This window comes from Schistocerca gregaria, chromosome 2, assembly GCF_023897955.1.
Source record: "Schistocerca gregaria isolate iqSchGreg1 chromosome 2, iqSchGreg1.2, whole genome shotgun sequence".
Classification (NCBI taxonomy): domain Eukaryota; kingdom Metazoa; phylum Arthropoda; class Insecta; order Orthoptera; family Acrididae; genus Schistocerca; species Schistocerca gregaria.
Window position 1 is genome coordinate 989,834,315 of NC_064921.1, and position 12,429 is coordinate 989,846,743.

Genomic DNA, 12,429 nt, shown 5'->3' on the forward strand with positions numbered 1-12,429 from the left:
GAGCCTCTTCCATTCTAATCCTTGTCATGTTAAGATATTCTGCTCCGTCTCTAGTGATCTTGTCATCAGTGAGATGAGATGTTAAATTCTTGTCTCCCTTCAAGCAAGCAGTTATAACACTCTGGCTGTAGGACAGCAATGACATAGTACTGTTTTATTGTCAAATAAATCTTCAGATTAAAATAGTGAAAAAGAACATATTGTTTTTATCATTAAGTAATTACTACAGTTTGTAAGCCATTGCATTAGCTCAGCCACCACATGACACAGGAGGAGTGTTTTGCTACTTAGTCAGTACTAAGGTCCAGGTATTCAGCAACAATTCAGGCTTATTAAGTGATATGTTTGTACAAACAAATAAATAAAGGAACATACTAGTGTAAGGCACTACAAGAATTAATACAGTATTAATACTCATGAACATTTTGTCTGAATAACAGTGTCTGATGTAACAGCATGCAAAATGTTAACTTCATTTGTTCTGTGTATTGAAACTGTTTGTAAATTATGCTGTGCATTTGCTCTTACTCTGCACGAACTAGCTGTGAGTTCGAGTTACTGTCAATGACTCTCAGTGCAGTGTCTGTACCATTAAATGTGGACAGCAATAAATATTCCAGGTACTCTTTAGCACTGAGATTTGGTGTATTTGGTGTGAATCTCTAGCGAATTTTTGATTTCTTCCTGTGCTTAATGAGTTTGATAGATAAATATGTCGCCTCAGAAAGTGCTCTCACCCTTTGAGAAAAAGTGCAACATAGTGTTAATGCACCCAGTCTCTCAGGAAGTCGCAGTTTAGTAACTAAGAGCACATTTCCGTGTGGGTACTAGAGGTCCAGTTTCTCTCCTTGTAAGCAGCATCTCCACTAAACTGCAGATGATGTGCACTGTTAATCAGCATGCTCTCTGCAGCCATTGGATTTTAGTGACATAAACTATTGTTCATATTTACCTGCGAAGTGGAAAGATTGTATCTACTCAAATTGGCAAAAATGTTTAAAAACAGCCTAAAGAATTTCATGATGTAGTTCATCTGGATTTGTCTGATTTTTAGAGCTTGTGATTGAGGAATCAGTGACTGAATAGGACTGGAGAGAGACTCTGTTAACTGGATGTGAAATACCATGCTGATGATGAGATGCAGAAAAAGTTAAGGAAATTGGAAGGAAAGAGAAAAAAAAAATCGTGATGGTCTTTTGGGCTCTTTCAGTTTTTCGTTGCAAACAATAGTAACGTATCTCATTTTTGTTTCGTGTCTCAAACTAAATGGGTGAGCAACTGCACATGCGTTCTTTCTAGTTCATGACTGTTAATGTTCTCTTGTTTTTCAGTCTGCCAAACAGCAACAAAGCCTTAAGATATAAGTATCATATTGCACTTTTTTTCTGTGCAAAACCGATCTTGTAATTAGTTTGCTCATTATTAAATACTTTTGTGAATTTTTTGGCCATTTTGTCTGTTTTTACTTGTAGATAACTTATTGTGACTTATTTTGATCTTTCAGGTTGAGCAGTCTTCGTCACAGTCCATCTGAACCAGCACTGAATCGTTCTAACTCATCACATTCCAGATCACAATCATTAACTCGCAATTTTGTTCCTATTAATAACAGTAGTAGTTCAAAACCAGAACATGTTGAAAGTGTATCCCATATTCCAGAAAAACCAATTGCTCCCAAGCCTTCTGCTTTACGATCTCCACTTCCACAACGACCACCACCATCGTCTACTCCAACTAGACTCATTCCAGAAAGGGATGATTCCATGGACATGTTGGATCATGAACCACAAAAAGAAGTAACTTTCATTCCATCCAATATAAATCATACGTCTAGCATCGATTTATCCGAATTCCTTCCTGTAAGTAGTGACTACCTGTTTTATTTATTATATTTAAAATAGAAAACTCAAGATTCAGGTTGATACTATGTGAGACAAGTGGTAATGTCACAACTACAGTGAAACCCCACTTTTACTCTTTTCAAAGGACTTCAAAAAATTTTTGCTCTTTATGTATGATATATGTACATAGCAGGCATCGGAAGACTTGTAAGGGACTTGTTTATTATCTAATAAAGGTTTATTATTTAATAAAAACTGCTGATGTGACTGGAACTGATAACTGTCTGGGCAGTAGGAACATTTAACTCAATTTCAGACATCATAATCGATGTTTTTGAAAGCCTGCAGCTGTCAATCATTATTTCAATAATGAAATATTGCACTAGTTATGTATTTTTTCACATGTAGCATGACTTGTTTCGAGAATTTTTTCTTGTTGTCAAGAGCAAATATGTACATAAGTATTTTATGCGTTGTTTGAATATGTGTTATTCTGCATCTCTTGCACTGTAGATGTCTTTTTGAGGTTATCAGGTACTTTCCTCCTCAGTTATGTGGAATACCACACACATTCAAACTATCACTCAAATTGTTTGTTTGTTTAACATCACAAAAAATACATACATAAACATTGCACTCAACAACGAGAATAAATTCTCAAAACATATTTTGCTCAGCATGAAAAGAGTATATAATCAGCGCTGTGTTCAAACTAAAGCATTTGAGCAACGCAAAGTGAATGATGGTGTCAACAGGCATTAGAAGTGGCTAAACAGCGAAACGTGCTAAATATGGTTTGACAAAGGTGCCACGATGATCACAACAGCCATGAAACTGCATTTGCGCAGTAGAGACAGTTTGGAAATGATTGTGGTTGGTCATGAAACTTTATTTGAATGAACCTGATTACTCCCATCAGCCAAGTAGAGCTTGGCAGCAGCAGGAAATACAGCATGAGATGCTCCAATTTTTTTACGTATTTACCGCATCCTGCCAGTGTAATTTTTTTCTCCAGGAACATTTTTTCATAATGCATAAATCACAGGAAAGTTATAAATATGTTAATGCAAAATCGGACACAAATTAACACTGTGGACATAGGAAATTTGACTGGAATGATGATAAATGTCGTAAATGGTGGGAAAACGTTAATTCCGGGAACATAAAAGCGGGGTTATGCTGTACTTTCTATTAGTTGAAATAATAGCACTGCAGATGGACACATGAATAGGGTGAGTAAGATCATTGCATGTCATCCTTTTGAAATCGTGAAATTAGTCTTTTTGCTGGGAGGTAAAACCAAGGAAAAAGAGTAATTTCCTCTGGATTGTAGATCAGAGGAGATGTGATGTAATATTGTTTTTCATATTTCTGTTTGTATGTCTCATTGCTCTCTTCTGATGCCTCCTTAAAACAAAAAAAAAGGGGGGGGGGCAGGCAGGCATTCCTCTTCTCTCACATACAATCAGCTTGCATTTTTATTTTTCATATTTACCTTGGGTAAAGAAATGCTATTTTGCAAAGTTTTGTTCACCTTAATAATGTTTGTTAAGGTCAGCAACTGAAGTAATTGAGGAAGACAGTGAATGACTTTCTGTGTAATTTGGCTCGTAACAATTTACATTTTTCGTATATAACATTTGTGAAATAATAATAATAGTTTGTTTTAATATATTGAGTTTTATGAATGGTCATAACTTATAAAAAAGCACGTTTGGATCTAAAGAATATCTTTGTCTGACTTGTAGCTATCTTATGAATGGTGGGCTCCATGTGGTTCCCAAGTCGTGCAGCGACCGTAAAGCATAAAATTACCAAATATACAGCAACCAGTCGCAAAATCATGTTTTATTTATTCACTTTTGCAAATTGATTTCAACTGATTAACAGCCATCATCGGTGCCTTCAACTAATTTGTGCCCTGAGTAGTAATACTGTCTTAAGCAGATGTCAAACATAAATTGATACAACGAGAATTGATGGTCAGTTCCTGAAAATTTGTAGCCATGGACATTTAAGAGGGCAATTTTCATGCAGTCTGGTATTTTGTAATATCATATGAAACACTTCATATTCTGAGAACAACATTTCTGTAGTAAATTAAAAGTATTAGGGCAACTTGTACCTTCATAACCTTACAAAGCACAATAAATTTTGTGAAGGACACCTAAATTTATGTGCGTACATAACATTATACCAATATTTTTTAAACTAATGTACATGACGGACTGGTACTCCATGATTGACTGTTATTTGAGCTTTCATTTATTGTCCAACAAAATCACAAAAGTGACCATTTTCAATTGATCATAGCAACGATCTGAATTTGCCTTAAAACTAGACACTATGTAAACCATATGTATGGAAAACTATGCATATATTGTTCTACACATCCACAGTAATGTAATGCTCACTACTTCTTTATGTTTTTAGTACTATTCCTTTTCATCAGTTTGGATCCTCCATTGCAAAAGATACAACAGTGTGAAAATAGGTTTGTTTTATTCAGCCTGCAGCACTTTGCACTGTTGCAACAAAATTTGCGCTCTCACTTAAATTTTCAAATATTGTACTGTTATTCAGAATATTGTGTTCACTGTAAGCATCAGTTACTTATTGAATTATTTTAGAATTTGGGTATCCTCAGTGAACATGTTTTTGCAGCTACTGGCACACACAGCTTGTTTTTCCTGTACCATGCTGAAATGCTCTTTTTTGTGTGTTCACTGTAATAGTAATTTTTCTTCTTACTGTATCTGCTGCAAGCATACTTACCATTCTTTTTGATGTTCTTTGATTCTTAACTACACATATAATCTTTTCTATTTATGTTTTTACACTAACCCTTTTCCCCGCAGCCTCACCCATATATGCTTTCGACACATATATTGCATACAGCTCCTCCTCCTCCCCCCCCCCCCTCTGTGTCCACCTCTTCCTCCCCTACCTCAGCATTCACCTCATCCTCCCTCCTCTATCTGTCCATATCCTCCTCCCCACTCTATATCTCAGTCGTGTCCTCCCCACTCTCTGAGTATCTCCATCTCCTCCTCCTCCTCCTCCTCCATCTCTTTGCCCATCTAATCCATTCCCTCTGCCTGTCCATATCCTCCTCCACCTCCCTCTGTCCATATCCTCCTCCCCCTCCTTCTGTCAATCTCCTGCATCTCTCTCTTTCTGTCCATCTCCTTCTTCCTCCCCTTCTATCTCCTCCTCCCCCTTCTCTCTGACTATCTCCTCCTCCCCCCTCTCTCTGACTACCTCCTCCCCCCCCCACCTCTCCTTATTTACCACCTCCTCCCCACCTCTCCCTATTTACCTCGTCCTGCGCCCTTCCACCGTCCGTCTCTTCCCTGCGCTCTCTTCCTACCTGGCTCTACCTGCCCCCATCTCCCTATCCACCTCTTCCACTCCACCACTGTATGTCCACCCTATCCTGCTTCTCCCCCCAACCCCTCTCCCTTTTCCTCGTGCACCCTCACCGCCCTGCCTTCTATCCATCCCAACTTGTCCCCTCTGTCTGCCCATCTCCTATTCCCAGATAGCCTATATGGCAGAGGCTGAAAATTTTTGTTTGCTCATATCTCTTTGCCTATTGAAGGTAGGAAGTTGTAAACTCTACAGTGCTGACACTGAAGTTTGCTGGTTGTGTGCCAAATTTGGTTGAATAAGATTTAGGTGTTTAGGAGGAGATCCATGACTTTATTATTGTACCTTGTTATCAGGTACTCGAAGTTACACATATATAAAGTATTCTCATTACTGTCTGATATGGATTGAGTAGAAGCTACTTTTCACCACCTTGGAGCATTCCACAACTTTTACAGAATTCCAAGAGACATCTGTATAGAAGCAGTCAAGGGACAATCTGCCAATGCCAAGTTGAAATATCATTATCAGTATCAAACAGAAAGCTTAGTTGTTGCAGTTCATCTAGTTTTCTTTAATATTCTTGATGAATAAGATCTTTTTTTTTTTTAAATTCCAACTTTTAACTTTTAGATTAAGTTGTTAGTTAAGAAACAGTTGTAACTGTTTTGTATTCTGTGGTATATACCTACATCACTTTTTTGTAAAAAGATTTTCCTGTTCTTCAATATGGTTTCTTATTACAGAAAAATAATTCAAAAGTGCTGACAGAAGATGATGTCTTCAGAAATATCTCGCAAGGCCACCCACCTGTGATAGCTGTACTGGATAATAGATTAAAATGTTTACAGATTGTGTACTCTGTTTGGCAGAACAAGGATTTAAAGGTAATGGTACATTATTGTTCCTTTTGCAGGTCAACTGTGACTTTATGTAGCATAATTTTCATATGTCATTTTAAAATATACTTTTCCTTGAGTTTCATACTTAGTAGGGAGGAAGATTGGGATGCAGTTAATTCAGGGGATAAGAAAGTCACACTTAAAAAAAAAGTTATATGAAGATTCTGTTAAGTGACAAGATACACAATACTTATGTGGACGAGTGACTGCAGTGGTAAAAAGTTTCAGGTGTAATTTGGCTAGGCCTACTTAGGTTTTCTCAGTTTACCCTAAATCACTGCAGTTGAATGCTGGGGATTCCATCAAGCAGTTTTGTGATTTGTCTGAGTGAGGTGACTCAGTGGGTTAAGATTCTGGTCTAATATTAAGGAGTGGTATTCATATCCCTGTCTGGTCATTTGGATTTAATGAACATAAAACAGTCTAAATTGTGGTTTTATTACTATGATTATCAGTTTGGATTGAATTAGGTCATCTGTAGATCTAAAATAGAGGACATTTTGCTACCACCAGTGCCAGCTAGTGCATGTCGTTATAGCCCAGATTCTTCTTCATTACCTCTCTGATTTAGATTTTTGATAGTTTACAAAATGGCTTCAGGCTAATAATAATAATAATAATAATAATAATAATAATAATAATAATAATGTTTATATAGGAGCACTCACTACACTAAATATACACACTAGGCAGAGATCAGAACCAACCAACACACAGAAGAAACCCACAAAACCAGCATGGCAACACAGGCTACAGATCAGAATAGAAAAACTGAGAAAAGACATTGGACAGCTAACACAATTTATAAGAAAAGAAATATCAAACAAAAAACGAAAAAGGTTAGGTAAAATCTCACAACAAGAAGTGATAGAGCAATTAGATGAAAAGAAGCAGAAATTACAAGCATTGGCCAAACGACTTGGAAGATACAAAAAAAGTGAACATAGAAGGAAACAAAACCAAACATTCAACACAAACCAAAAGAAATTTTGCCAGACAATAGATAACACACACATTAAAATAGACAATCCACCAAACATAACAGACATGGAACAGTTCTGGAGCAACATATGGACAAACCCGGTACAACATAACAGGCATGCACGATGGATAGAAGCAAAAACAGATGCATACAAGATGATACCACAAATGCCTGAAGTGATAATTTTGCAACATGAAGTCACCAAAGCAAGTAATTCTACTCACAATTGGAAAGCCCCTGGAAAAGATAAAATAGCAAATTTCTGGCTAAAGAAGTTAACCTCAACACATTCACATCTAACTAAATTATTTAACAGTTACATTGCAGACCCATACACATTCCCTGATACACTTACACATGGAATAACTTATATGAAACCTAAAGATCAAGCAGAAACAGCAAACCCAGCTAAATACCGCCCCATAACATGCCTACCAACAATATACAAAATATTAACTTCAGTCATTACACAGAAATTAATGACACATACAACACAGAACAAAATTATAAATGAAGAACAAAAAGGCTGTTGCAAAGGAGCACGAGGATGTAAAGAGCAACTGATAATAGATACAGAGGTAACATATCAAGCTAAAACTAAACAAAGGTCGCTACACTACGCATACATTGATTACCTAAAAGCTTTTGATAGTGTACTCCACTCATGGTTACTACAAATATTGGAAATATACAAAGTAGATCCTAAATTGATACAGTTCCTGAACATAGTAATGAAAAATTGGAAAACCACACTTAATATCCAAACAAATTCAAATAATATCACATCACAGCCAATACAGATTAAGCGTGGAATATACCAAGGAGACTCAGTAAGTCCTTTCTGGTTCTGCCTTGCTCTGAACCCACTATCCAACATGCTAAATAATACAAATTATGGATACAATATTACTGGAACATACCCACACAAAATCACACATTTGCTATACATGGATGATCTAAAACTACTGGCAGCAACAAATCAACAACTCAACCAATTACTGAAGATAACAGAAGTATTCAGCAGTGATATAAATATGGCTTTTGGAACAGACAAATGTAAGAAAAATAGCATAGTCAAGGGAAAACACACTAAACAAGCAGATTACATATTGGATAACCACAGCGACTGCACATAGAAGCGATGGAAAAAACAGATGCCTATAAATATCTAGGATACAGACAAAAAATGGGAATAGATAATACAAATATTAAAGAAGAACTAAAAGAAAAATATAGTCAAAGACTAACAAAAATACTGAAAACAGAATTGACAGCAAGAAGCAAAACAAAAGCTATAAATACTTATGCTGTACCAATATTGACCTACTCATTTGGAGTAGTGAAATGGAGTAACACAGACCTAGAAGCACTCAATACACTTACACGATCACAATGCCACAAATATAGAATACATCACATACATTCATCAACAGAAAGATTCACATTAAGCAGAAAGGAAGGAGGAAGGGGCTTTATCGACATCAAAAACCTACATTATGGACAGGTAGACAATTTAAGAAAATTCTTTCTAGAACGAGCAGAAACTAGCAAAATACACAAAGCAATCACTCATATAAATACATCGGCTACATCACTGCAATTTCATAACCACTTCTACAACCCTTTAGATCACATAACATCAACACATACGAAGAAAGTAAATTGGAAAAAGAAAACACTACATCGCAAGCACCCGTATCATCTAACACAGCCACACATCGATCAAGACGCATCCAACACATGGCTAAGAAAAGGCAATATATACAGTGAGATGGAAGGATTCATGATTGCAATACAGGATCAAACAATAAACACCAGATATTACAGCAAGCATATTATTAAAGATCCCAATACCACAACAGATAAATGCAGACTTTGCAAACAACAAATAGAAACAGTAGATCACATCACAAGCGGATGTACAATACTAGCAAATACAGAATACCCCAGAAGACATGACAATGTAGCAAAAATACACTCCTGGAAATTGAAATAAGAACACCGTGAATTCATTGTCCCAGGAAGGGGAAACTTTATTGACACATTCCTGGGGTCAGATACATCACATGATCACACTGACAGAACTACAGGCACATAGACACAGGCAACAGAGCATGCACAATGTCGGCACTAGTACAGTGTATATCCACCTTTCGCTGCAATGCAGGCTGCTATTCTCCCATGGAGACGATCGTAGAGATGCTGGATGTAGTCCTGTGGAACGGCTTGCCATGCCATTTCCACCTGGCGCCTCAGTTGGACCAGCGTTCGTGCAGACCGCGTGAGACGACGCTTCATCCAGTCCCAAACATGCTCAATGGGGGACAAATCCGAAGATCTTGCTGGCCAGGGTAGTTGACTTACAACTTCCAGAGCACGTTGGGTGGCACGGGGTACATGCGGACGTGCATTGTCCTGTTGGAACAGCAAGTTCCCTTGCCGGTCTAGGAATGGTAGAACGATGGGTTCGATGACGGTTTGGATGTACCGTGCACTATTCAGTGTCCCCTCGACGATCACCAGAAGTGTACGGCCAGTGTAGGAGATCGCTCCCCACACCATGATGCCGGGTGTTGGCCCTGTGTGCCTCGGTCGTATGCAGTCCTGATTGTGGCGCTCACCTGCACGGCGCCAAACACGCATACGACCATCATTGGCACCAAGGCAGAAGCGACTCTCATCGCTGAAGACGACACGTCTCCATTCGTCCCTCCATTCACGCCTGTCGCTACACCACTGGAGGCGGGCTGCACGATGTTGGGGCATGAGCGGAAGACGGCCTAACGGTGTGCGGGACTGTAGCCCAGCTTCATGGAGACGGTTGCGAATGGTCCTCGCCGTTACCCCGGGAGCAACAGTGTCCCTAATTTGCTGGGAAGTGGCGGTGCGGTCCCCTACGGCACTGCATAGGATCCTACGGTCTTGGCGTGCATCCGTGCGTCGCTGCGGTCCGGTCCCAGGTCGATGGGCACGTGCACCTTCCGCCAACCACTGGCGACAACATCGATGTACTGTGGAGACCTCACGCCCCACGTGTTGAGCAATTCGGCGGTACGTCCACCCGGCCTCCCGCATGCCCACTATACGCCCTCGCTCAAAGTCCGTCAACTGCACATATGGTTCACGTCCACGCTGTCGCGGCATGCTGCCAGTGTTAAAGACTGCGATGGAGCTCCGTATGCCACAGCAAACTGGCTGACACTGACGGCGGCGGTGCACAAATGCTGCGCAGCTAGCGCCATTCGACGGCCAACACCGCGGTTCCTGGTGTGTCCGCTGTGCCGTGCGTGTGATCATTGCTTGTACAGCCCTCTCGCAGTGTCCGGAGCAAGTATGGTGGGTCTGACACACCGGTGTCAATGTGTTCTTTTTTCCATTTCCAGGAGTGTAATACATCAACAGCTTGCCTTACAACATAAACTTATAAAACAACACGTTCCCACATACAAGTATGCACCATAAAATGTACTGGAGAATGATGAATACAAATTATACTGGAACAGAACCATTATAACAGATAAAACAACACCACATAACAAACCTGACATCATACTCACCAATAAAAAGAAGACATTAACACAACTAGTCGAAATATCCATACCCAATACAACAAATATACAAAAGAAAACAGGAGAAAAAATTGAAAAATACATCCAACTGGCTGAGGAAGTCAAGGATATGTGGCATCAGGATAAAGTTGACATTATAACAATTATACTATCAACTACAGGCGTCATACCACACAATATCCACCAGTACATCACTGCAATACAGCTACATCCAAACTTATATATACAACTACAGAAATCTGTAATTATTGATACATGTTCAATTACCCGAAAGTTCCTAAATGAAATATAACATATACCGCACAGTTAAAAGGAAGTCACGCTTGATCAAGGTCCGCGTCACTTTCTACTTTTGACCAGACATAACGTCTGAGATAAGAAAGAAATATTATTATTATTGTTATTGTTGTTGTTGTTGTTGTTGTTGTTATGGTCACTTCAGAGAAGGCAAAAGCCAGTGCCTTCCCTAACCCTACTTCAGCCATGTAAATTCTCTGTATCTAATAAGCTCGCTGTTAAATTGTAGCATTACTCCCATCCTATTACATATGCTTACAGACTTAAAAATTTCTCTAAAGTTAGACTCTGTTGCACCGACATCAGACTTTAAGTGTGTGAACAGAATGTTTGTCTCACTTGAGACTGCATGGTGGAGTGGAGCTGTGTGGATTTCATTTTTAGTATCTCAACATCTTGAAAAACACAATTTAATGATGGAGATGGTGAACAGTGGCATAGTTCTATTTCTGGATGATTAAGACTAAGTATATTAGAAAAAAGTTATTAGGAAACAAGGTTTACAGGAAAACCACTTCTAGTAAAAGATACCCATAGTAAAGATTGACTATACCCTCCAGCTTAGAACTGTCTACAACACATGAAAACAACTTCATCTTGCTGGATGTATGATGCCAACTACATCTACATCTACATCCATACTCCGCGGAGGGTACCCTGAGTTGAGTACCTCTATCGGTTCTCCCTTCTATTCCAGTCTCGTATTGTACGTGGAAAGAAGGATTGTCGGTATGCTTCTGTGTGGGCTCTAATCTTTCTGATTTTATCCTTATGGTCTCTTCGCGAGATATACGTAGGAGGGAGCAATATACTGCTTGACTCCTCGGTGAAGGTATGTTCTCGAAACTTTAACAAAAGCCCTTACCGAGCTACTGAGCGTCTCTCCTGCAGAGTCTTCCACTGTAGTTTATCTATCATCTCCGTAACGCTTTCGCGATTACTAAATGATCCTGTAACGAAGCGCGCAGCTCTCCGTTGGATCTTGTCTATCTCTTCTATCAGCCCTATCTGGTGCGGATCCCACACTGCTGAGCAGTATTCAAGCAGTGGGCGAACAAGTGTACTGTAACCTACTTCCTTTGTTGTCGGATTGCATTTTCTTAGGATTCTTCCAATGAATCTCAGTCTGGCATCTGCTTTACCGATGATCAACTTTATATGATCATTCCATTTTAAATCACTCCTAATGCGTACTCCCAGATAATTTATGGTATTAATTGCTTCCAGTTGCTGACCTGCTATTTTGTAGCTAAATGATAAGGGACCTATCTTTCTATGTCTTCGCATCACATTACACTTGTCTACATTGAGATTCAATTGCCATTCCGTGCACCATGCGTCAATTCGCTGCAGATCCTCCTGCATTTCAGTACAGTTTTCCATTGTTGCAACCTCTCGATACACCACAGCATCATCTGCAAAAAGCCTCAGTGAACTTTCGATGTCATCCACCAGGTCATTTATGTATA

General features: G+C 39.1%; 1 protein-coding gene across 2 annotated transcripts in view; it reads left to right on the forward strand.

Annotated features, from left to right (window-relative positions):
• Positions 1-12,429, forward strand: part of LOC126335489 (katanin p80 WD40 repeat-containing subunit B1) — a 122,592-nt gene that overhangs the window by 51,751 nt on the left and 58,412 nt on the right. For both annotated transcript variants that reach the window (XM_049998817.1, XM_049998819.1), the window contains 2 exons: positions 1,505-1,859; positions 5,957-6,097. In XM_049998817.1, coding sequence (XP_049854774.1) covers positions 1,505-1,859; positions 5,957-6,097 — 496 coding nt within the window. The remainder of the gene's footprint in view (positions 1-1,504; positions 1,860-5,956; positions 6,098-12,429) is intronic.